This window comes from Dermacentor andersoni, chromosome 1 (assembly GCF_023375885.2).
Source record: "Dermacentor andersoni chromosome 1, qqDerAnde1_hic_scaffold, whole genome shotgun sequence".
Classification (NCBI taxonomy): domain Eukaryota; kingdom Metazoa; phylum Arthropoda; class Arachnida; order Ixodida; family Ixodidae; genus Dermacentor; species Dermacentor andersoni.
This window is the reverse complement of record NC_092814.1, coordinates 142761767-142789363: the sequence shown is the minus strand read 5'-3', so window position 1 is coordinate 142789363 and position 27597 is coordinate 142761767. Positions and strand designations below refer to the sequence as shown.

Sequence of the window (27597 nt, the reverse complement as noted above, 5' to 3'; positions counted from 1 at the left end):
TCTAGTGGCCAAATGGTGTCCGTTAAAGTTCGGTGAAAATGTGAAATTGCATTCACAGCAACGTGATTTGATCATATCGAGTTCAAAAATTTTAATACTTTATCGTTTGGCATCCAAAATATTGGTTGCCATTTTACGTTGGCTGTATGGGGTCTGTGGTGGAACCGTGAAGAAGACAGTAATTGAGATTTTGCAAAGTATTGGTCGACAACGCAGATCAGAAAGTCAATGAACATTTTTAACACTTCATTGGTATTTTCAAAAATATTGCTTCTTTTTTTCTCTTGGCAAGCGATGTGAAATACTGGCAAACATACAATGACCTGGGAAGTAACTTCACTTTTTTTCTTGAGTATGCTATTATTCCAACTGAATGTCGCCAAGAATTAAGCCTTGACAGCGGGCACTGCGAACGGCATTCACTGTATGTTGATGGGGGTTCATGGTTGTCACTGTTAATATTTCTTGTTCATTGTCCATGAATACATTTACCTAATTAGCTAACTTCATAAACCTACCTAATTGACGAGATGTCAATGAAAACGTTGTTAGTGGATGTTGAGCAATAACGAATAATGGCATTTAACCCCACAAAGCCAACGTATCATTTTTTATAGGCTGAATTTGGCAGTTAAATACTCTGATTGAAGTGCCGGAAACCCAATGTAGAGCCCATACTAGTGTTCTTTATATGCCAAAGGGAGTTTTCTGTTGTGGATAGTTCACAAAAATATTTACCATACTAATTAGTTTGTAATTATTGCACTGTTTTCTTCACACAAATATACTCTATATGACCAGAAATAAATGTCAAGTTATTTTAATTTTCTTTGATGTGAAATTGTGTTTGGCTTTGTGGGCTTAAAGCTACCTAGGATTCGTGCGAACTCTTTTTCTAAGGATAACGAAAGCCTGCAATATATATTTTTAGTGGCACGAGCATCGAATGACACTCTTGTTTTTTGGGCAGAACTTCCAGTTCACTTCCTGAGACGACTTGGGATGAAATTAAAAACAAATCAGAAAAGAAAAATACAAAAAAATTGGGAAAAATATTGTACAGCACAAAATTCATGGGCTTCATTATAGATATGATATCAGAACATTAGTTTAGTTACAAGTTGAATACTGAAGTGTCTTGAATAATTAGAATTAATTAGAAATCACTGATTACCGCACACCGAAGCACAGAATTGTAATCTTTAGAGACCCACCACGTGAGCACGACTTTGGCGAAATTACTGAAAACCTGCAAGTTGAAAGCGGAAGTAATGGCGTCACACACAGGAAGGTGGCATGATATTTAACCGGCTAATTAATGGAAATCAGTTGCCTGGCATAGACATCTGCCGAGCAGAGCAGATGTGACGTCACTCCCTCCTCTGTTGCTTCTCCTCTCCAGGCGTGCACCTGCTCGCTTGCTCGCTCGCTTGCTCACAACAGCTGCGTGTGCACGCTCGTTACATGCTCCAGTGTAGGCACCGAAGAGGGCATGTATGGTGCGCTTCGTGCACCACTCACTAGGAGGCTATGCCCTGCCAGGTGGCGCGCGCTGTGCTTCCTCCTCGCCCTCTTTCGGTCCTCACCCACATATCATGCCAGGGGGAAAGACGTTCGCCCGCTTAACCTTACAAACACCAACACCTAGGTGAGAGTGCCACTAAGAGACACCTAAGTCAGAGGGTCGCCTACCGTTTTTAAAGTATACTGTGAACGTGGCAATGCTTTGGCATGCCAAAGATAGCATCAGTCTTCACGAAAACCTCATTAAATACGGGCACTGTGAACGAGCAGCCACGCTGTTTATTTGTCAGCAGTTTTTTGCGCACATATTCGGTTCCTATCCAACTCAGTCACTCAATCTTGTGACAGTTCAGAAATCGAACCGATACAAGACTGGTTGACACGTGTGTAACGGTACTAGACGATGACATTTACGTCAAAGACCGCTGATACTATTGGTGTGGGGATGCGTTATCACGTGGGATTCTCTTTTAATTTCATGGGTTTTTTTTTTTGCCTGGAAGAAAGGACCACACAAGACCTATAGGTTACTTTATATCCTCTTATCGGTCATTTCTCGACGTCCTCCATAACCTTTGCATTGGCATCCTTATTGAATAAATAAGTTTATAAATGTTAGCTATGTAAACTTATTTGTTGCTTGAGCACAACAACAAAAAATTGCATCTAGCATCCTATCAACATACAGTGGGTGCTCTTTGCATAAAGCCCACAGTTATATTTTTCTTAGCCACATTTAGTTGGGTACATCTGGTGTGTAACTTGTGACTTCTGAGAAACCCTTATGGGTTTCTTTTCTAGCTTCATGGCTACACTTCGGTGGATGAGAATTTTTGCCTTCCATGAACCTTCCTCCACCTTGCGGGCTTCCACAGAATTGATTTTCCGTAACTTAATAGTGTTGTGCGAAGCCAAATGAGGAACACGAAATGAATTTCACTCATGTTGAGCTTTGCAAAGCTACTCCAAAGCGCGTATCTACTGCTGCAAAATATACAATTCATGCTCCAAACCTGCTCTAATGTGCCAAATTTGCTGCCTCCAGAGCTGCTACAAAACTCGCTTGGCCACTTCCATCCCTGATAATGGCAAGAAAAGATTTGAATAAAAATTCAAAAACTGGCTGAGGCTTACTTTAATCCTGCAAGAGCAACGAAAGTTAAATAAACAAGAAATTAGACTTGTTTGTAGCAAAATGTACAAAATAAGTGTACCAACTACAATTGCTGCACTACTGTGTTGCTTTAAAGCACTGGTAAACTCATAATTTATGCTCTTTTGTGGCTTAGTCTGAAAAATGTTAATGCTGAAAGCTACAGATGAGCTTCCAAATAAGATTTCTCAGTGATCAAAGCTCTGAGGTCATTTCTCTACTCTGCAGTTCTTCAGGCAATGCCGTTGATGGGGACACAGCATCGCTTACCAGCACTAGCAGCCAGCCCCAGAGTGGTGGCTCTCAAGAAAGCTTACGTCGAAATGGGGTAAGCTGTTTAGCTTTGTGCACATTTAATTATCTTTTTGCATACCTTTGAAGCTATGGTAGCCTAGAAAGGTACATGTGCTCAAGTATTTTATCAGAACAACTCTTACACCAAGTGAGAGCTGGCCCAACTCACATTTTATATGAAGCTCAAGAATACTTCCTTTCCTTTTCTTTTTTTGTCATATTTAGCAACTTGCAGCTTATTTCATCTTCTATTGCTGTCAGTCATACATGTACCCACTTTTGTTATAACAATGCAAAATGTTACTTTGTGTGTGTGTGTGTGTGTGTGTGTGTGTGTGTGTGTGTGTGTGTGTGTGTGTGTGTGTGTGTGTGTGTGTGTGTGTGTGTGTGTGTGTGTGTGTGTGTGTGTGTGTGTGTGTGTGTGTGTGTGTGTGTGTGCATGCATGCATGTATACATGTGCGTGTTAAAGTGCCTTGAACCGTTGCTCATGTTTTGTGTATTTTTGTCCATCATAAAAGGTTTCAGAGCTAGGACAATCATCTACCTTTAAAATCAAGACTAAGTTGGGCCAGTTGGTTAGGATTCATCGTAAGGTTCGTAACAGTGCAACACAAGACACGGACAGAAGGAAGGCAAAAATGACAACACGGCGCTGACTCTCAACTGATGTTTTACTGAAAAAACATCTAACATATCTATAGGTGCCAGTTTAAAAACTATGATATGCATGAGACAGATGCATCAAGACAGCTGTGACGAACTTATGCATAATCAAGAGTGAGAAAAGTAACGAAATCCCTTGTCGTGAAGAGCGATAGACAGTTCGCTGATACACGCCTTGTCCCTAATATTAATATTGTAAGCCTCAGCAATTTCTCTTGTCAATTGGCTTGCATGTTTATAAATTACATTAGTTACTTCAAAATGGGGTGGTAACCACACGACTTTGCAATGCTTCCCAAGTCGAACATTCACACAGTGCTTCATTTGTCCTGCGTACTCTCTACCACAAGATAATGGAATGGCATACACAACCTGCTTATCACAAGTGATGTGCCCATTCACGTGGCTGACAGTGCTCTTTCCTTTAACCTGCTTATCCTTCAGCATATTGTCAACTATCGGGCATACATGACCTAATTTATGTTTCGCAGAAAAACAAACATCAATGCCGTACCTTGAACCGACATTCTTAAGCCTGTGCGCCAACTTCTGTACATAGGGTACTACTGTGGTTTTTTTTTTCCTTTAATTTAGTTTTACCACCTTTGTCATTTATGCTCTTGATGCCTCGAACCGTACTTTGACACAGATGAAATAATCACTTCAGGGTAACCAGCGTCCAGTGAACAACTGACCTGATCGGAAAAGGCAGCCTTGGACATATGAAAACACGACTTCTTTAGCACAGCACCTTAGAATGACTGGATTTATAGCTCAAAATGGGCTTAACAGACCTGGGGTCATATTTTCAGCTGACACGATTTTTACCAAAGGTTAATCTCGGGTCAAGAAACTGCAGTTGATAATCTTCAGCGACTTCGAATGTAAAATCAAAGCTCATGCCGTGCTGCCTGAATACCGTCATGATTTCATCAACATAGTGGAAAACATTACTGGAAAGCTTAGCAAGGTGACCCTCTAGTTTCCTATCAATATAACCTAGAAAAGTGTCACTTATGATAGGAGCCACACATAAGCCAATGCACACCTGTGAATTTTGTACATAAGGACCCCTTCGGCTTTAAAATAACTGCAGTGGACCCAGCAGCGCCCATGGCAAAGCACTGGAAATCTGCAGAGCATGATGAGTGCATGCCCACCACCTACACCACCTCATGATCCAGACTTAAAGGTCATCAGAGTCAGCCTGGATTCTACACTGGCAGCCGGTCAGGGCAGTCCAACTGGCATGAACCAAGGCACCACACTTTACAAGAGCATATTGGTATGTCATAATGTCTTTTATTAGGATTGCAAATTGAGCAGGTTGGTAGCAATCCATAATTCAGCAGTGCCACTTTACAATAGGGACGAGCTTCAAAGACTTAACTTGTCCTGTGTTCTATTTGCTTGTCCCTGTTGTAGCTGGTGCTGTTGCAGTAGGCTTATACATTTGCCCATAGAAAGCATCACCATATGCATAGCTGCCATCTTGACAGTACGTATTATTGATGTGCAGCTCAGCAATGGGGACCATACACCAACAGTGGTGCGTAATGCCCTGGAGAAGCATGGCCTAGAGGGCGACCCTGATGAGTATGAGCTGGCCCAGCAGCTTCCAGATTCTGGTAAGGGGCCCTAGTGCTTTGCATGCTGGGCACTTGCATATATGGTATCTCATTCACTCCATTACAAAAAATTTGCCTTTCAGTCATCTCTTCCTGCATCAAAGCCACAAGCTAGCTCACTTACTGCAGGCTGCCTTTGTGGGCTTGCAGTAGGATGGATTTGGCAACCTGTAGCAATGCAGTGCTGGCTCTGCTAAGAACTGATCTTTGTACCTTTCCAAGGTCAGCTTAGTATGCAATCCCCCACTATGATCTCAAAAAAAAAAAAACATGTTGCAAACAGAAACAAGGACAAAAAAACAATTGACTGAACTGGCAATAAACTCACAACTCGGGAAGTTTATTGAGAAACAATGTTTTATACACATGGAAGTCACATCGAATGCTCAGATGTATAGGTTAAAAACCTTGGAATTAAACATGTTTACAAAATGCACTTGAACCACCATTGTAGAAAGCAAGATAAACCACAACCACCACTTAAAGCATGTAGACTACTAGAGCGGAAATCAACAAAATGCTCAAAACAATTAAAACAATCTATTAGGTGTGTGGGAATACCAAATACAGTCAAAGCTCAATATAACAAACCTCGGTTGAACAAAATTCCCAATGTAATGAACTATTTTCATTTCCCGATCTTAGTTGCATTGAAAACCATGTACCGTATTTACTTGCATAATGATCGCACTCGCACAACTTGCGGAGTAGGCCGCGCGGTGCAAGCAGTGCTTGCAGAAACACGGAAGCTGACGATTCCGTCTGCGCAAGAGGGATGGGGAGGAAGTGAAGCACAGTAAAACGTGATCTAACATGCCCGGGGGGGGGGGGGGGGGGGGGGGGCATCCCGCGACCTCTTGCTCAACAGCCTGTGCCGAGCCTGCGCCAAAGCATGTATAACAGCGAAACCCTCCTTCCGTCGATGCTTTGCAGCTAGCAAAACTGAAGTCAAAAACAGCACACTATCATCATCACCATCGAAGGAAGCAGAGTCCCGTCTAAAGAGTTTTATAGGGTGTATGCACTGAAGCTCGGCCGCGACGCGGCGCTGTGGTGCCTCGGTGCAGGTGGCCACATTTTTGGTTGCTCCTCAGCACACATGTTCTGCCTGGTGTTGCTGTGCTAAGGTATCTTGTTTTATCACGTGTGGTTCTGCTTCGACAAAGAAGAAAACTAGTATTAAATGTTTCACTGAATGCGCTTTGTGAACGTGCAATATAGTGAGCTTGGTGGTGTACGTGCCAGCTTCGCCTAAACATGTCAAGCGATCTCCGAGTATGCGCTTGCTTGTCAGGAAGCATTAGCAGTGCATGGTGTGGTTCACACGCTTCTTATATAACATGTCAAGAAACAAGCACAACGATGTCAGCATTCAAGGGCGTGTTCCTATGACGTGCTTTTGGGGTCGAATATGTGGACAAGCACCTGCAATTCTGGCTGTGCAGGTATTGTCCACCTAGATTGAACTCCGTTGGGCTTCAGCAACAGCCCATATGAATGCCTGCATAATCCTCTTTCTAAATCAATGAGAGTAGCTTTTACAGTGGAGGAAAGATGAGTTTTATCTCCACAGTGTTTAGTCAGCCCAATTCAACCCCATGCACCCTACAATGTACGCAGCTGCAAGAACGCAAAGCTTATGCCATCAGTGGGAAAAGCCCTCGTTTCGTCACCGAGCTGCATAAACAGACACGTTGTTCACACATTGTTGTGGTTGTTTTGTAATCAAGTTGACTGCGTGCAGCTTGCATCTGGGACATAGCCTTTTAAGAATGCAAAATTAACGAAGTGCGCTGGGCATGAAACGTCAACGGAACATGACGCTGAGCTGCATTCTATTCAAAATGTTGCAATCGCAACTATTCAAGCACATAACTTCGAGAGTTTGATCACGCCCCTAATTACAGAAGGGGAAGCTTTTTTGTGATGACGTCACCGTCATTCGGAAATGCGGAAAAGTTAGTCATATTAGCTAACACACCATTTTACCAGCAACATTTTCTAGTTGTCTAGAATCAACTGATTGAAGGGGCAACGAATAGCAGTAAGCCAGATGTCCAGCTTTCCAGCTTGATCGTCGCAGTTTCAGGCCTGCGCATCTTCATGAATAGTGTCAAAATTGCCAACATGCGATTATGCTTTTACACCAGCCTGTGGAATACCGTGGTGATAAGCTGTTCATCTTCCACTGCAATGTGTAAGAAGTCGCAGCAGTAATATGGGCTGTTGCTGAAGTCCGACAGAGTTCAGTACACTGTACGCCCATAAATGCAGATGCTTGTTCACACATTCGGCTACGTAAGCACGTCATAGAAACTCGCCTTTGAATGCTGACATTGTTGTGCTCGTTTCTTGACCTGCTAGAACAAGCTCGTGAACCACACCATGTACTGCTAATGTGTCCTGACCCACAAGCGCATATTCGGAGATTGATTGACATAATTAGGCGAAGCTCACACCTACACCGCCAAGCTCACTATATGCACGTTCACACAGCATATTCAGTGAAACATTTAATACTAATTTTCTTGTCGAAGTGGAACCACAAGCGATAAAACAAGGTACCTTAACACAGCAACACTCAAAACTGGCATTTCAAACCATCGTTAGTGGGCTAACAATGCCCAATAGGTGTGGTACAGAAAGAATTAATTCTCAGCTCTGTATCGACAAACCCAGCCGTAGCACCCTTTAAGTCGTGGTGTGAAGGGGCATCGCGTCCTTTCCTGACTGTGCTCGTGAGAAGCCTCGAGCAAACCCATCTCCGCAACATATAGACTATATCAGTTTAAATTTGCATGGTATATGGTAAGCACACAGGCGTTGGACCTTGTGCCAAAAGTGCTTGCCGCTGCATTAAATTGGCTTTTTGCCTGCGCCAGGACCTGCGCTGAAAGATGAAATGGCTGTTCCACCACTGCGGCCAATAAAACTGCTATCCTTATTTCGTATAGCTGTGCACTAATTTGCTATCGCAAACAATGCTTTGCCTTTCAGGCGAAACTGCTACTTTTTCAGCGTAATAGCGGGCTTAGCGGAATAGCGAGTTCGAAATGTACACGCGCAGAATGCTTAACGACCCATAGCGTTTAGCATACGCATGCTATTTCTCAGATTTAATGTTACCATCTTTGCATGGTTTACATAGTTTACGTAAAACATGGCGGTGGTCCCGGCCGCTTGTTCCTTCTGCACAAGAGAGATGGGGAGGGAGTGAACGCGCAATAACGTGAACAAGCATACAAGGGGAAGGGGGACACCCGCCTCTAGGAAATCATCGCCGCTGGACGACGAAAACGGCGGTGACGATAATGACGGTGGTGACGAGGACATCGCAAAGCATGTGCAGGCGTAGCATACAAACTAGCAACACAAAGCTCATGCTCCAGCATGTGTGTCAGAGTATACATCAGATGTTTTTGCGATCACGTGCCCAGAATTGTTTACATTCTTTTTCCCGCCCATCTTGTTGCTCTCTGAAACCGAAACTTGGACTGGTTGCAACAAACAAGACTTCAAGTAATTACCTGTCGTGTTCTGAAGTAAATGAGGTTTCGTGCCTTGACTACTGGGTCATTAGCTACTTATTAAAGCAGAAAAAAACCAGATCGAAATTTTTGTGTCAGTATTCCTTAATGTACGCCTGAGTGCGCGGGACACCGATAAACCTACGAACCTTACTTGGTAAAAAGTGCCTAGATTTTCTGCATTTTAAAGATATCTAAGGTATATCCACCTTCCTGGTGAAACTGGATTTTCTTTTTTCTCTCAGGACGAATACAGTGAAACCTCATTAAACCGTAGTTGGCTGGAGCTCGGAAAAAGTATGTACTAAACGGTAGTACTGCTTAACCGAACTAGCATGAGATAGCCCACTTACCTGTAAAAAACAGAACTCTGAGAGAGTGTGATGAAAGGGGGAAAAAACATGCAGTATTTATTCACTTCGCACGACTGAAGTGTTATTTTCGTTTTATGCCATGGCAGCCTAGCAGCGACAACAGCGGCCTCGAACTTACCGAAGCTGCGAGCCAGCTTTTCGGCCAGCCCCCTCTTCTCGGCAAACTCTCATGGCAGATTCCTCGTTGGCATTACGTATTCTCCGTGCACATGCGCGGTAGCACTGCAGAAGTCGCTGGGCGCCTTTTTCATTGCGGGGTGCTGTTCTTGTCATGACGATTGCATTCATGAGGCTGACTTAATGCGCAGCTTCTGCCACTGTCAGGCCTGAATCACCCATGCTGTCGCTTTCCATGTCGTCCTCATCCCTGTCGCTAGTCAACACTTCGGCAACAACAGAGGCAACTATGGCGAAGAGTCCAACCTCGTAGCCGACATCTCTTCGCGGTCACAGCAGTGCTGCCGAGCAAATTCTTCGCATTCCAAATACCACACACTGTAGTCAACAGTAGATCCCTGTCGCATGCCAGCGTCGACTTCTTCGTGTCACATTCGATAGCACGAACAATGTCTCATTTTTCTTCTATGCTGAGCACCCAGCGTGTTTTTTATCCGAGCTTTGGCATGACGCGAGTCCTCGTTTGCACGACGCTACAACGGTCTCTGGCACTGCGCCGAAATGATGTTGATGTGGCTTCACGTGCAAATGCACAGGGCGCTTGGAGGCCGTTGTTGCAATCTCTAAGGCTTTGTTGTTCTGCCTGGCCTCTCCGAGTGAGACGACGCATCGCCGTGTTTGCGCGACGAAAAGTGGAAACACTACGTGTTAACTGATACGTACGCAGTAAGCTGGTACGGTTTATGCGGATACAAAACACATTATGTTTAATGGCCAATGAGTCGGGGATTTGACTTTACTACTTTTAAAACGAAACTGCTGTTTAAGTGCGTACAGTTTAGTGAGGTTTTACTGTATCTGTATTTTGTTACTTTTGCTTTTAATTTGTGGGCACCGGCTGCGGCCACCAAGCGCGGTCAGCTGTGGCGTCAGAAATTTATGGCGCCGTGCAACGCAACACGTCTAAATCTCGGACGCCGTGAGCCACGTTGATGCATTGCTCTTGCCACAACCAGCACCGCATGTGCTGGAGCTCATAACCGCGCTATTATGGCCCGATCTTCTTTCAATTTGTTTATAAGTGCTTACTAACACAGTTCTGTCCACCAGGAATGCTCTGGGAATTTTTGAAGTTGTTTTTAATGTGGACAAAGTTGTTTTTAATGTGGACACTTTAAAACCTCGAATTAACAAAATTTGCAATTTAACAAAGTTTTTTGCTGTAAGTACAATTTCGTTATATTGAGGTTCGATGTAGTATATCTTGAATATTGAATCACAAAAAAAAGGCAAATATCGAATTGCATAGTCAATATCAGAAAATTTATCACAAATTTTGTACAACGAAAAACGGTGCTGCACATGCTCGGGAGTCTACTACGAGGGCTATTTTTTTTTTTCTAGGTGCGATCTGTCGTGGAGAGGAAAACCACAGTGAAAATCAAAACTGTTTTATTTGGAACATTTAGATAGACTTTCCCGCTACTTCTCTACATAGTGGCCGCTCCGATTTTCCTATACCCTCGTCATAGAAGGCAGCTGGCTGTGCTTTCAGCCAATGCTGTCCGCTGGTTTGCAGTTCGTTGTCAGCAGTAAAACTCCTGTCCTCCTAGCGAGCGTTTCATGTGTGCAAAGAGATGGTAATCGGAGGGAGCCAAGTCCAGGCTGTACGGTGGGTGATCTAACACTTCCCATTGAAAGTGCTACAAGAACTTTTTTTTGTTGCAGCTGCACTGTGCGGCCGCGCATTGTCATGAAGGAGGACAGTGCCTGATGACAACATTCCCTTTTGCTTGTTCTGAATTGCCTTTCGTAGACATTCAAGAGTCGCACTAGAGAAGGCTGCAGTAATGATTGTGACACGTTCCATGCATTCCACTAAGAGAACGCCATTGCTGTCCCAGAACACAGTAGCCATACACATTCTACTGGAGAAGGTTTGCTTGAACTTCTTTGCTTTCTCTGAATCAGAATGCATCCGCTGTTTGGATTGCGCTTTTGTTTCTTCAGTTTTGAGACAAATCCATGTCTCGTCTCCTGTGACGATTTTCTTCAAGAAATATCCATCATGGTAGCGCTGGAGAAACGTCAAGATTGCGCCCATACGCGGCGTTTCTTGTGATGGATGGTCATCATCTTGGGAACTCATGTCGCACAGAGATTGTGGTACTGGAGGCTCACTCACGATGATATAGAGTTGACCGTGAAATTTCGGGAGAAGAATCGCCTGATCCACTCACTGAACAATATTATCAGTTGACACTCTGGACCTTGAAAAATAAAAAACCCTTGTAGCATTGCATAACAAGAAAGTTGCAAGCTATCAGTAACTTGGGTATCTAGGAGTCAAGATGTACATGGTGGTCTACCCTTATTCAAGGGAACACCAAACTAGTATGCCAGCATTGATTACAGCTCAGTTTTTATGAAGGTCTTGGATTTTTTTTTATCAGTAGAACATCTATTAATCCATTTACCATGCAGCTGGCGCGGAGCTGGCCAGGCCAGAAGAGGCCAAAGTGCAGGTGGTTGTTGCTACGCCGGCTGCCTTTAGAGTGGGTTTTCTGACAATTTGTTTTCATAGATGGCAGCACACTACAGGCTATTTTCTGGTTGTTTTGGGTTTTGCATACTAGACATACTTGTCCACACTTTCATCAGGAGTTGATGGTAAAACAATAGAAAGCTTCCCGCTTGCCAGATTCCACTCTTGTTGCAACCTGAGTACCAGGATCAAAATAAGCGCACAGGCTTCCAAGTGGGCTCGTTTTTTTCTGCACATAGCACTAACCTCTGTGCAGCAGAACCCTTCAGGCTGTTCTTAGTGTTCAAGGGATAAGTAAAAAAGTAATAGAGGCATTTTAAGTGCAAAAAACACAGATGCACTTTTGCAGTTCCTTGCATGTTTTAATTTTTTTTTGTATATATAGTTTTTTTAGTGCATATGATGCAAAAGCTTTCTTGTAAACAACATAAACCAGACATTGTGCAAATGCGATGTCTGTAGCAAATTTTAGAGAAATTTTCTTACAGCGCAGAACTTGCTGAATGAGGCAGGAAAATGTGCCACGGAACACCAGGCGCGGTGGAGTGCTGAACGGGAGGAAGCGAAGGGTTAAATAGAATCAAGTGCTTTTTCTCCTCTGAAGCTGAAGTAGTGAGGTTATGTTATACTGAATATTTTGAGATCTTGAGTTTAATAGAGGACCTCTATTTTGTGGCAGTCTTTTATTGCAAAGAAAGATTTCCAGTTTTCCTCCAAAATACAGAAGTGTTTTCCTGGGCAGGTGGGTTTTGCGTGTTATATCGCCAGCTCGTGAAAGTCAATCTGGGCGATGGACAAAAGCGTGGACCGTACATTACGTGACTCAGATCACCGCTTTGCGTGTGTCAAAGCGCATCAGCAACAGCGAGCTCACACACCAGCAAAGAGCCATCGTGCTCTGCCTGTGCATAGGCTGTGTGTGGACAGGCGCCCTCTGGCAGCAGTTATGACTCCCTAGGACCAGTGCCTGCTCCGATTGTGGAGCGTATGAAAGCTTAGAGCACCTCCTGCTCCACTACCCTGCATGCCGCCAACTCCTGCCTACCTTCAGGAACTTGGAGCTTGCAGCATACTCCAAGACTACGTTGCTCTTGCCAGAGAGCACCACGCAGTCTTGCGAAAGGGACCATGCCAACCTGGTGACCATCCTGGAGAAGGGTCTGGCATCGCGCATAACACTATGTGGCCAAGTGACACGGTGCACAGCACCGTGCTGTAAATCGATGTTGTGCATACATTTGTCTATTTTTTTTTCTTGTATATTTTATGTAGAGTCATTTATTTCTGGCATTTCATGTATTCTCATGCATTTCTTTTAGTGTAGGTCTTCCATTAGTACTTCTTTCCTATTTTCTACATGTCATTGGTATTGTAACTTTCCTCTCCCTATTTTTTCTCTTCATTTACATCTTTCTCACAGCTGCGGGATCATTCAAGTGTCCACTGAGGAGTGAGGCAGTTACAATGCCCGCATTTCTTCATTTGCTACCTCTTTTTGCCTCTTTTATTACAACAAAACTACTTCTACTGACCATCATTGGTGCTGCGCAGATTGGCTACATTTGTGCCCATGGTAAAGAGCATGGAGTCTTTTCATTGTTGGGTTCAGTGTTATATGCCACCTGTCAAAGGTTCTGAAATTAAGAGCTACGGCAAATTCACAAGGCACCCCTCCCCTCTTCGTGTCCATCAGCCGTCCGCGCAAATGTCTGCTACTGGGCGGTCAACGTACTGGTCACATGACGCTTCTGCACCTGCCGTGTAAATCTAAAGCGAGTCTTGAGGGGTTGCTCGAAGCTACAAAAAAATACCGATGTGCATCTATGAACGGTGCCAGGAATGAGAGGCCGCCTTATGGTGTGTCACGAAGACTGTGTTGTGGACAACATTGGCGCCTTCCTATACACTTGTTTGCATTAGCAAGGCGATTTGTCGGCACTCTGAGCATTGTGCAGATGCAGCGAATATATCTGCATTGCTTAAACATCGGTTAGGCCTAATGGCTTCACTGACAGCTGTTGAAGCGGCAGTGTTTGGATCCACAGGCATGCATACCTAGTTCATCTGTGTGCTTAAACTCTCATGTGGACAGTAGTGCAGGAGATGTCCAATCATTGTTTCGCTAGACTTGAGTCTATATGGGTATGGCAACTGTGCAACAAAGCCCTGATCAATTTGTCAGCCACCCGTGAGTTCGAGCAGCAGTTCATACAGAACAAATTTGGCCATGCGTGCTACCAGAGTTGAGGAGCAAGCCCTCCAGTCCATAGAGTGGAGATACCCATAATTCAACTCCTTTTAATTCCTCAGAATGGTGAGAGTTGAACCATTCCCACTCCTGATGTAGCTGTACTGGTCAATTCCATTCCTCCAATTCCAGTAAATTATATCCTTTCTCTAGAATTGTTTACTACTTGTGCTTGCATACCTAGCGAGAAAAAACATGTTTTTGAAGTCTGAGCAATGTAACAAATAATGTTAGGTTTTTCACACATGAAAAACACTCTTTGTGGCCAATGACGCCTTAGAGCATTGTTGCCTGTAATCTAATTATTGATCATTCAAATAGAGCAAAGTACACAATACAGTCGCTGACCGTTTATTCGGACCTCACAGGGACTGTGGAAATGTCCGAATGAACAGGTGTCCGAAAAAGCAGATTAAAAAAAAAAGAAATCCTTTATTTCCACTCACTTATTCGGGCTCGGCAGTAGGCTTGAAGAAATTGTGAATGCACCATTGCACGCTGTTCCGTTTACGCGCAATCAGATAAGCCTGAATCTTGGAGAGGGTCGTACAGTCACTATAGGCGGCTGAAAGCACAGTCACTGCTTGTGCATGCTCCGTATGCGACGGCAGCGTAGCACATGGTGCGTCATCTTCCGACTCGGAGTCATCGTCCGGCGGTGCGGCAGAAACCTGACGAATGATCTCACCATCATCGAGTTCTGCACGTCTCAGTACAGCAGCATGAGCACCTGTGAAACTGTCAAATGAGACGGTGTCCGGAACCACTGCACAGGTCTTGGCAGAACACTTTCAGCGTCAGTAGGGTGCACATCGGAAGGTGACAAATCCTAGGCTCCCGGCATCCGCTTGCCGGCATTCCCCAGCACAGTCTGCGCGGGCACTGTCGGTGCCATTAGACACTTGATGCTATGTGTCCATATGCCATGTTGCATCACCGCAACCTCGATACAGCACACAAAGCAAACATCACCACGCCGTCACGCCGATACCAGTCGCACAAACGAAAAACGTGGCCTACTAGCAGCGTCGTGCACAAAGAAACAAACAAATCAGCTGCTGGATTGTCTTGACATGGCTTACTAAGCTGAGACCGGAACTGCTGTAGCCACGAACCAGGCAGAAACGATGATGATGAGCAGGGATTTGCAGTAGCGTCACTTCGTGGGGCAGCAAGGAGGCTCCGTTCAAAACAAAAATGGCGTTCAGCAAGTCGAACCATGCACCGGTCAGAGTCTGTGCATGGTGCTTTCGATCAAGTTGGCTTAAGGAGTGTCCGAAAAAGCAAACGAGAGGTTGCAAGGTGTCCGAACTTTCGGCAGTTGTTATACATTATGGTCTATGGGGAGAATGTCGGTGCAGAGAAGCAGACCAAATAATCGAGCATGTCCGAATTTTTGGAGACCGAAAAATCAGTCAGCGACTGTAATCTTACTCTGTCCCTTGTAGTGGGTGAGCGCAATTATTTGAGGAAGAAGCAGGCAAGCAAAATTAAGATGGTGGTCTTCAAGGAGAATGCTGCTGTTGCAGTAAATGAGCTCAGAGCCAAAGGAATCACTGAAGTGTGACGCACATTTACTGGCATATCAGTGGGCACCATTTCCCAGCGCACCTCTCTGACCGCATGTTATCCTGCCTCCCTATCTTTTCTCTTCATTTGCATCTTTCTCACTGCCGCAGGATCATTCAGGTGTCCACTGAGGTGTGAGACAGTTACGAAAAAGTGTGCAAAAAGAGTGTACGAAAAAACATGGCATGATTTCAATGTCAGCATGGACTCTCATCGGGTGCAACAGTTTGCGAGGTGGCCATTTTTCACCTGCATCCCTTTGTTTTAAGAGAAGCATGCTCTTGCTAAATTGCACAAGTCTTGGCTACTCTACTCCTTAACTAAATGTTAAGGAGTTCACTAAAACTGGGGAGTTAACTCCAACTAAAGGTTGCTGTGCTAAAATGCACTTCAACATTGTAATGAAAAGTGTCCAGGTCACGGTAAGTGTAGAATGTGCAGATTACTCTGCTTAATGTAATTACCGTATTTACTCGATTCTAACGCGCCCTCGATTGTAACGCGCACCCGTTTGCTGTGACCTAAAGAAAGAAGTCCTTTACAGTACCGCGCACTTAATTCTTTCATACAGACATACAACTTTCTGTCATTTGGAAAAAACAGATTTACTCCCAATGCACTAAAGTTGCGATAAATAAAAAAGTCGCAGTTTCGCACGAAAGGCAGAGCATCAATTATGATAGCAAATTAGTAGACAGCTATACGAAAAGTAAGGATAGTAGTTTTATCAGCTGTATAAACTTTTAAACATTCGTTTACTAACTAAATTAACAAGCATGGTGTCACGCGCACGCAAGCATGAACATGTCTCACTCAATGACCACAGAAACTCTTTAAGCACTGGAGTGAGGAAGTGCAGTAGCAGAAGCGAGGGAATTTACCTTTGTGTGGCCTCTCGCTTCGACGCCAACTAAGCGACGGGAACACAGCGCAGTGCGCCTAGATGTGTAGACGCTTGTCTCTGGCGCAGATCGCTTTCAAGATAGAGGCCGCGTGGCCGCGCCGTACGTAGCAGCCGCCAGTGTAGAACACCTCTCCTGTTTGCGCCAGTCCCGCACACAAGTTTCAGGAACTCTGAACACCCGTGATGCGGCCCGATTTCCGTCCGTCTCCACACACGTGATCGCTTTCCTTTTAATTGCGGCATCGTGATGAACTCTGCATGTCTTTGTGGTCGGCACTTCCATGCTAGTAGAGCAAACGCAGAATAGGGGAAGACAGACGGTGGACTAACCTAAGCACACTTACTACAACGGATGGAGGTAGCTACGGCAGCTAGGCTCGAAGCGCGTACGAGGCGGCCATTTTGAAATGCCAATGGCAATATGGTAACGCAGATTTAGCGTCGTACTCGATTCTAACGCGCACGCAATTTTCAGACCCGTTTTATCGGAAAAAAAGTGCGGGTTAGATGAAAGTAAATACAGTGCTGCTGCAGAAGTAGTCATTCAGTATCTTATATCTACCTATATATAGGTACTTAAAGAGCCGTGTTGAGTAAAAATTGAGAAATGCAATAAATTGGTCAAGTCTAGTTTAGTGTAATTGGAAAATTTACTGGTTTTGTAGTCTCGCTTAAAATCTCTGGGACTGTGTGTCCATTTCATCCAAACTCCATTCCGGGATCTAGGGCTCCTATTCCAATCCTATTCCTCGTGCCAGACTGGTGCTATCATTCTATTTGAGGTGTTTGAAAATGTGGAATGATACCGGAATCATACTAACTCAGGAATTGCCACTCTGCAGCTATGGTTCAGATTGGATCATGTGCATGGGTGTCATCTGTGAGTGCCCAGACATAAGTTTGCCAGTAAAGACATTTCAAATGCGCTAGACATGACGTGGTTCTCAGGATAAGAATTCCATGCCTTCACTGTAAATGAGCTACAAATATGTGTATCTGTCTATCCCTGCAAGTCAGGGGAATACGTCACGCACATATTCAAGTGGTACAATGTTTCTGCATACATTTCTCTCAGTGTAACATGAACCCAATAATTTTTTATTCTTTTTAATACCAACAGCTGGCAGCAGTTGTGCATTCAGTGGCAGGCTCTTTAATTCATCACATCTGATAAGACTTTTGATTTAATTTGATAAGACTTCTGATTTAATTAATAGGTGATTTGCACTTTAAATGTGGGGGTTATGACAGCTTTACCTAGCATTATCATGTACAGCCTATCAAAAAATACAGGGCATTCAGCCATTGTTGCCAATGGCCATCTGCCGTTTACTTCTTTTGCAATAGGCTGTACATAGCTTTGTAAAAAGGACACTATTAAGCCTAGGTTCTGAAGTGGGAATGCAATGTGACGTTTCAAAGCCTCCAGTATGTTGAGTTCTAGTGCTTATTGCTGCAATATCTTGCCTTGCAGAAATAGTTTTTCCACCTTCAGCCAATGTCTTCTATGCACTCAGCACAGCTCATGCCCTGAACTTCATTCTTCGCCAGAAGAAGAGCGAGCCAGCCTCCCCTGTCAGCTCCAAAAAGTCACGCAAGCCCTTTCAGCTCAAGTTGAAGTTGCCAAGTGGCACCTGAACCAATTTCTACCATTCAGAAAGGACTGCTTGCATTGCTCCAAATGAAAGAACATCTATTGTTCAGACACCATGAACTTAAGCAATACATGGTAATGCACAAGTCATCCTTTTGTAGAGCATTGAGTCAGCAAAGACCCCGTCTGGGATGTGAAATCAAACATGCTTATATTCTTTGAGGTGACCTTTGGTGATACATTGCTTGAAAAAGAATTTGGGCAAGTTTTACTGCTGCTGAACTTTCTAAAGATGTAGCTCACAAAATTGTGGAAAGTTATTTACTGCAGTCAGCTGTGATGTCTAAAAGCATCGAAACATGGCATTTGTGACGTTTGTCATTTCAACATACTTTGGTGTTGACCTTAGTGCCTTCTTGGCTCTGAAAACATGTTGAAAATGGCGTGTGCCAATGAGTATTGTATTTTTATATGACATGTAAATCAAACTTCATGCATGCAATTATGGCACTCTAAAGCACGAGGTAGTGCAGCATCCTTATTAAGCAATTGTTCATCTTGTGGTCAGAAGTCATGAGAAATTTGAGGGTAAGAAAAGACAATAATGACTTTCATCTGCCATTTTTCCTTCCATGTGGCCAGATTGACCTTAATCATAAAGACCTTTCTACACCATTTAATATTTTAAGTGCCCAACACTTTTTTTCAGTTATGCCAAGTTATTTTCCCTTGACCATTGTTTTTGTTGTTAGAACTGTCCAAGGGTCAGTGGCTTGTGGCAAAACAGCAGGGAACCATTGTTAATCTGCAAGCTTCGCCACCCTTTATTATTTCATGCTGTAACATATTTTGCACGTTCTTACATTTCAGAGTCTATTTTTTGTTGCACTATTTTGAAGTGTGTCAATGCAACTAAGCAAATTGTGCAACTTTGCCTGCCTTATTACATTTTTTTTCTTTGTTTCATCTTATTAAGTCCTCTGTACATAGTATTCTTTTTTCTTAATTGTTGTCACCATTTTAACGAGTTTTTCTGCTCTTAATTTTTGGCCTGGTTCCAGACCAGAGCAACAAAATCAATGCTCACTACACACAGTGATAAGTGTTTTCACTGTGTGAGAAAATGGAAACATCGAACAATCGCGGGACTTGAGGCATTCCAGAACTTTACCACTACCTGCCCCAATACTAGTGCATATCAGGATGAACTATAGCTTCCTTTTTATGAACTGAAGGTATTAGTTTCTTGTGTGTTGGTGTGGTCATCTTGAAGGAAAACTTCAATCTGGTTACACATCAAGAAGGCAGGGCCTTTCATCGACACTCCCGAGTGCCTCTTAAGCCCTTATTTTACACTATTGCCTTGTGGTAGCTCCAACTCCTTTATATTATACTCTCTGCAGTTCTGCAAGCTGGCAGGCACATTATAAGCAAAATTCTTGGTTTCAGTGTGAGGAACTTTTTTCCAAAAATGCAGTGCTTGTCTTTTTCTTAAGCTTACGACTTTTGTTTTCATGTTGTTGCTGTGATATTTGGTGTTATTGCTGGTTATTTTCAGCTGTTTGTGTATGTTCATGTGTTCGTTTTTGGGCAGATGCATTGGAGCTTCACAACTTCATTTCTGTTTCTTTTTCTTGATCCCTTTGGGCTGTTTCCAAAGGCTGTTTATTGGTAGTCAGCCACCTATCAGGGCAAAAGTGCGGCATACCAAAGAGCACAGAAAGTTGCTCTTCATTGTACTTGTACGACTGCTGCCTAGAGTCTGCTCGCGCTAATTGTATATATTTTGTGTGTACAGCTGCAATTCTTTATTCCTTTTTTTTTTCTGACGTAACATAAACAAGAGGCATCAAGCAGCTCAAAGTTGCTTCTTCCTTATTGTAGTACCACAGTTGTGGAATAACTCTTGAATTTGGTTGACGTTGCTATATGCTCTCGGATGCAGTGAAGCTGGCTGTGTACAATTATTGTTTGAATCAGCATTGCTCACACTAAGTTGTAGTTTTAAGGAATATCTTTTCCTCTCTAATAATTATTCAGGTACTATGTAGTTTAACTATGTTCGAGAATGTGAACAAAAGTAGTAAATATAATCATGCATTTTTGGGAAAGGCACAAATGGATACAGAACTGTATATTTGGAAAGCTGTTCTAGAGATGTTGAACCTTTTCAAAACCCTTCCTATAAAAGTTGTCTGCAATAATGCAATACATCAGGAGACTTTGTCTCCCTGCGGCTGTATGTTTGCTGCTATCAAGCCCATCTTCCCACCATCTGTGTGCTTACAAACTTGGGGCACGCACCACTGCAAGGGTTGGACAGCACACGGAAAGTGATTCGTGTGGCCTTAATTTTTCAACAAGTAGCTTTTACTGTTTTTCTTGCATGTTTTATTAAGCGGAGTCACTCAAGGTCACAGATTGACACTGCGTCTGTGCAGTGTATATATTCTTTGGCTCCCTGCACATTACCACACTTCTGAATGGCTCGTTTGCAACAGCACAGGCAGCTTGTAGCAGTCATTTTGCACTTGACTGTCGTATACGTGAACCAGGTGTGGAATGTGTTTTGCTGTGGAACCAGTATTAATAACAGCCAGCAGTCAGATGCAGCCCTTTCTGTCTTCCGGGCATATGTGACCTGGCACTTCTCATCCACAGTTAAATGTTAGGTGCACACTTCCCCGCGTGCCTTTTGTTCTTTGTGATAATTGCGTGGGCATCACATTGTGCGTGAAAGAATAAACCTTGTCAACAATCAGCAATGTTTTCTTGCCTCACCTTCATTTTGAACAGTGCATATGAGCAAGTCAACACAAAAAGTAATTACCTGGAAGTATCCACTGCCTGAGGTGCAAGAGATAACTCTGCTGAGCTGAAGCATAGCTGTGGAGAAATTGCTCAGTAGCCTACTCGTACAAGAGGGAGCACTTGGGTGAAGAGCCAGCAAGCATTGCAGTGCTATGTCCGCCTGCTGCTAACAAACTTCACATTGCACAGTTAGCATGGCAATCTGTTTTGTTTTGAAAATGCTGCTACAGCATCTTCAAGACATGTTCTACGGTGACCTGCATTTCTATACAAATTTTGAAAAGTGTTTCCTTTCATTTGTTTTTGCTTGCTTTGCTTTCGCTCAAATTTCACATATTATCTTGCCTGGTTTGTTCAAAAGTAATGAAACTGCCATTACATGCACACCTTGTGCCTTATACAGGGTGATCATTTTTAAGTTGTATGAAATCTTAAGATAGCCTGTTGCAGCTAACATAATTCTATCCCTACTCTATCATTCAGAGAGGCAGACACTACTTGCACAAGAAATTGAACCACGCATTAAACTAACAAAAATCCACTAATCTTGAATGGCTACTTTATGGCACACACTGCAATTTACTAATTGTAGCCGGTGAGTTTGCAAGGCTCATCCACTTGGAATGAATTTCCAGATATCGATTTCTCGTGCTAGTAATGACCACCTCTTCGAATAATCCAGCTCAAGGACAAGAGCCCCACTACATGCCACAGGCATTTTTTTTTTTTTTTAAGTTCCATAAAACTCCAAAATTGTCACTCTGTAGACGTGAGCTGCTGCAGATGCACGAGACTGGTTTCACTGCCTTTCAGAAACTTAGTCTGGACCATGGTGTAAGAATATTATGAGTGGTCTGGACTAACAAGGGAACAATGGAGCTAAATTATTGAATGATGCAGCAGTGTCAAATGGCCCTACCAAGCAATTCCACTACTTGGTAGGGCCATTTGAAAATTGCTCGAAATAGTGCATTTTTTTTAATTTTTTTTTTTTGCAGCTTGGCATTCTTTTAAGACCTTGGAAGTAAACCCTGGAACCCTCGGCAAATAAATCTTGCCAGCTGTACTATCAGCGTCAAATGAAACTTAAACAGCGGAGCGCGTGGCCCAAGCATAAGTGAAGATATAGTGCGCACCGTCCAGTCATCACCATTGACAGTCGCGCACATCCAGTTTGGCCGCACTGCGCGATCCCCCTCTAGTTAGATAATTTCGCTTCTGTTCTGGTTCTTACATTTGAAAGGGAGAAAATAAAAAATGAAGCTAAAATATTACAGTTTACAGCGAGTCTTGTCGCACAGATTGCCGAAACCGCAAGTGCTGTCGGCGCGAACAGCGGTGCGCGTGGTGCAGTTTGCACCGTCATCGCAAATTAGATTCGCCCTTTCAAATGTAAGAACCAGAACAGAAGCGAAATTATCTCGCTAGAGGGGGATCGCGCAGTGCGGCCCAACGTTACTAGTAACGTTGGTGCGGCCAAACTGGATGTGCGCGCCTGTCAATGGTGATGACTGGACGGCGCGCACTATATCTTCACTTATGCTTGGGCCACGCGCTCCGCTGTTCAACTTTCATTTGACGCTGATAGTACCTGTTAAAACTAACGATACAATACTCAACCTTTTTGGTCATATGTCAGGCCACATCCAACTAGCGAAAATATGCGTTCTGGTCGAATGTGCGGTAGTGCACAACACGCAAGTACTCGCATTCACTGTTATTTCGGTTGATAGCACCAGCTTCCGAAAACTTTTTCATATAATAAGTGCATTGTGCAATGTCTCCAGACAAAGGCAGCACTTCCTTTTCCTTCCTTCACGCTTTTAAGAAATATTCACACGATTCTTGGAGTGGAGTGCACAGGATGGCAGCATTTTCTGCATTTGCGTTTTATAGACCAAATTCCCCTAAGTTAAGTGAATCGGGAAATAATTTTAGTGCCATAGATGTATATATTTCGTCTTCGTATGGTCAGCAAACGTAAAGTCCCGGCCACGGCAGCTGCATTTCAATGGGGGGGGGGGGAGGGGGGGGGCTGTGAAAGAACCCGTGTACTTGCATTTAGGTGCACATTAAAGAACCCCAGGTGGCCCAATTTCCGGAGTCCCCCACTACGGCGTGCCTCATAATCAGATCATGGTTTTGGCATACAAAACACGATAATTTAATTTGACTTAATCTGCAAACATCCTCGCATGACAGCACTTGAGAGGACAGACTATGAAGATCCTACAGACCTGCTTGCAAATCATGTCCTCCACTCAGGAGAGTGCTTCGAGCACAGCTTATGAATAAGCAAGTTTTCTGAAATCATTTTCTGCATAGCTTCCAGATGCATGAAATGGTTCCTAACTTGAACGACCACAAATTGGGCAATTGCGTGTGACCGCAGAGGGTTAAACCAATCCAGGTCTCAGGTTACATAATTAGGAATTTGCGTGATGATAGGAGCTGATAATCCTCTTGAGAAAACTTTGTACAACCCAGTGCCATATGAATGAGTGAGTTGACCCTATAAATAGAAATGTTGCTGCCATTGGAAAACATTCTAGGCAAAGTTTACAAGAAATCCATATCCAATATAGAGAAGCTGGTAAGCAAGACGAATTAACAAACTCCGCGTTCATTGCTAGTTGTTTTGTCGGACAGCTTCTGTTGACTTTAGTAAAAACTGCTGGCCTCTGAACAGTTATTCGTGAAATCAAGTGCATAGCTCCAGCAACCATTCTCATCTTGGAGGCCAGAATGAAGTTCCCATTGCTGCCCATACTTCTAAAGGGCTAAATATAGACCGACGTAGCGTGAGCGCGCGCACACACTACGTCACGAACGTAACTGGACGCGACCAACGCGCACCGACGCACCCGCGGTCGAGATGGTTATTGCTCTGTCTGCGCGCTGGTCGCACGGCCATAGAATAAAAAACGATTTCGCGCGGCTCGCGGCGACTGCGTCGACCCACAGTGAACTGAGCGAAGAAAAACCGGTGCCCACGGGCCACGCCGCGTCGCCGTTGGTCGCAGACAGCCGTTCAAAATGGCGCGCGGTTTGGGGGTCGCACCTTAAAGGGCACCTCCGGCGTTTTTTTTTTAACCATATTAGGATACTGTCATTTTCAAATGGTATTGACGGTCCTGTCACCTGTGGGGTGGTTCAATTTGCTTACAACTTCATCAATAATTTTAAATAACCAAAATAAACGAGATACCGAAACGGGTAGCTGCTTTGTGTGACGTCACGATGAGTGAATGACGTTATGACCTATACTACCATAATGTAAACACGCAGTACACCCACTACACGCAAGGAATTTTTATATATCCTCCTTGACTACACGTGGCGCTAACATCAAAGAAGCGAAGCTGATGATGTCTCCTCACGACACAGGGAGCTTTTACAGAGTTTCCGAAATAGACAGCGGCGATTTAAGCGACGACTTCAGCGAACGAGAATGGGGTGTAGACCACGGTGTAGACTTTGACGTCGCAAACACAGGGTGGCCAGTAGAAAGTCATAAGTACAGAACGCAACCAATTTTTTAAATTCATTTTCAAGAAACCTAAATGACTTTCAGCCATATAGTTTGGCACAAATAATCAGAATACATAAGAGAACATGTATGCAAAATTTTATTAACATCAGTGGACATCGAAAAATCGCCGGAGTTGCCCTTTAAAGCATTTGGCTTGTTCCTTACGCGAGCCTTCGTAACCGCGTAGTCGCGCAACCATGGCCGTGTCGATAGCCATCGTCCACGGCGGCTGCGGAAAACAATAGTTTCGTTTTTGCTCGGTGCGCGCTTCGGCCGCGTGCCTTCAAAACTGCGCAGTCGCCATTCATAATCGCGTCGATAGCAACCGCGGTTTCGTCCGCAGTTGTTTCGGCAAATGGTAGTTTCGTTTTAACTCTGTGCATACATCTGCCGCATGCCTTCAGATCCGCAAGGTCGCCGTCCATGATCGCGTCTATAGTGGCCGCGGGTTCGTCCGCAGCAATTGTGGCAATTCGTTTTGACTCAGTCCAAAGCTGTCGAAGATGAAGAGCACCGCGGCGACATCGCGATGGACGAACGATCTGTTGGCGACTAGCCTATACTGGCGAAAAAATAATCGGGATGTGCGCGCGGTAGTGAAATGCGTGTCTCGAATTATAGTGTTTTCGCGTGCCAAAATCACGATACGATTATGAGGAACGCAGCAGTGAGGGACTTCGGAATAATTTGGACCACCTGTGGTAACGTGCACCTAATTTAAGTACAGTGGATTCTCGTTGATACTATTCGGTATAATACATTTTCTGGATAATACGTGCTTTTTTCTTTTCCCGCGGCCAGTGTTCCATAGGAGCAATGTATTTTTATACGGTTATTGCGATCGAGTTTTCACCTAAAATTGTATACTACGACTGCAGAAGTACTAGTAATTCTAACGCTTATAGCTTTACATTTCAGTGTACTAACTTAAACATTCTAATGACCCACGAGCGTGTTAAGGCCCAGCCACACTGGAGGGAAAACTCACGCGGCGCGCCGCCGCCGGTAAAACGCTGCTGCAGCAGTGCGGCCATACCGACTGGCGGTGCGCCGCTGCTCAGTTGAGTGAGGAAACGGCGGCTTCATTTTTTTTTTATTTACATAACTTTTATTAAGGACATTGAAAAGTTTAGCACAAACTGACGAGCTCTTCTAACGTCGCTGAATAAAAGTGAGTCGGCTTTGGTTTGTGTAGCATCGAGTGATGGTGGTCTGCATAACGTTTTAGGCGTAGCAGTATCATTCGATGCCACATGAACCTTCACCATTGAGTTTGTCACTGAGCACGCCTATTTAGATACATTTTGGAGCTTGCTTTGGATAATACAATTTTCGGTTGATACGTTTTATTTTCTGGTTTCCTTGAAGATAATATCAACGAGGTTCTACTGTGCACGGGTGTTTTCGCATTTCGCCCCATCAAAATGCAGCCGCCGTGGCGGTGGGATTTGATCCCGCAACCTCGTGCTTAGCAGCCCAACACGATAGCCACTAAGCAACCACGGCGGGTGTGTCTCAAATGAAGGTTCATGCCGCGATGTGAAGGAAGTTGCGAAGCCTAGCCCTTTCCACTGCGAGAGCCAATCATTCTTAAGATAACTACAGCTTCCACACTGCTCTTGTGCAAAATATAAACTGGATTTACTCATTCATTCACTTAATAAATAGCGTGTTGACATAGCATTTGTTTACTGTTTTATTGATACCCTTGATAATTCAACATTTCATTAATTTGGACATTTCTTTCAGTCCCTTGAAAGCTGAATTAATGAGGTTTTACTGTATATCAAAATGTGCGACATGTATTTTCGCTGATTTATGACTGAGCCCTTGAAATGAGCAGGCAGCGCATGTCTGGTAATCTTGTGCTGAACAGGTGAATGCCTGCTAATGCCTCGCTCCCCACAACAGCAAATTTGGGCACTGACCATTGCTATCAATCACGACTGACAAACATACCTGTTGCTTTGCATTAAATTGCTGTGGCGTTGTAACAAACTCGGCAAATCCTGGAGTGTCTGATCTTTCTTTTCCACAGCATTGCATTTTAATGCCACCACCATTTCGTGCAAGGGAAAATCCCCTAAGAGGTATTGCTATAAAACTTAGCATCACTAAAGGACAATATTTGATTGATAGATTATTCACCTGGAAGTCTATCATGGTTTCTTGTGTGCCAATATATGACTGTTGCGTAAAAAATTGCCACTGAAGGTGCCTCTGCTGCACCTCAATATCAATTGCCCACACCAAAACCGACAAGTTGACATAATCCCTAGATGTGACCCCCCTCTCTGCCGCTCTCTGTGAATCAGCCAGTGTCGATGTCGCATGAAAGGTATCAGTCTGAAATAGATGGCACTCTGATTTTCCATTTTTGTCATTATTTTATTACAAAAGTTCTGTCCTCGCTACAAATGATGAATTTGTTATTAGATGCCTAATCTTTGAATCTAGCTCGACTTAATATTTTTCTTTAGTATTTCTTTACAGACAAGGCGTGCAAAAATTTTGGGCACATAACTTAGCTTTGTAGCTCTTAGTACTTTGTATTACTGAAGATAGTCAACGCCAACAAAGAAATGTTTTGCTGATGCTCTAGGTACAGCCCCTTTCTCAATATTATGAAATAATTGGACAAGAGCCATGGGACCTTGAGAGGTGACAAAAGTTTTTGCAAGGTTGCAGTAAGGGAAATATTTGATGATATAGAAGTTGTGGTCCATTCATTTGAAAGAGCTAGGTGACATGCGACTTTTGTTAACTTGCAAGCTGAAGTGATAATAATTAAAATGTAATTAAAGGTTGTCCATAAAGGTGATGCAAGCGACAACCATGTAACTAAGTACTAATGGTAACTACATAACAAATTATGCCACATTTTAGGCAGTTGTCAATCTTCTATTGCGATAGCAATTTATAGACACTTCAGGCGTATTTCTGCTGTCACCGTGATGTTCCGTATAAAGTCCAAGGGCGATAACATCATCACCAAGTGCTCTATGCTGTATGCTGTACGTGCGAGTGAAAGTGTGCCAGGGTGAGCCGACGATGGCGGAGCAGTCTCACACACGCAAGGGAAGAAAGCGGGGAGGAAGTGCACTATCTTCTGT

General features: G+C 43.7%; 1 protein-coding gene across 1 annotated transcript in view; it reads left to right on the top strand.

Annotated features, from left to right (window-relative positions):
- The window catches only part of Rgl (Ral guanine nucleotide dissociation stimulator-like), a 150813-nt gene extending 129911 nt beyond the window's left edge, over positions 1-20902 (top strand). The window contains exons 11-14 of the mRNA XM_050192046.3: positions 2906-3005; positions 4732-4920; positions 5155-5263; positions 18022-20902. Coding sequence (XP_050048003.1) covers positions 2906-3005; positions 4732-4920; positions 5155-5263; positions 18022-18185 — 562 coding nt within the window. The 3' untranslated portion in view covers positions 18186-20902. The remainder of the gene's footprint in view (positions 1-2905; positions 3006-4731; positions 4921-5154; positions 5264-18021) is intronic.
- Positions 20903-27597: the final 6695 nt, after the last annotated feature.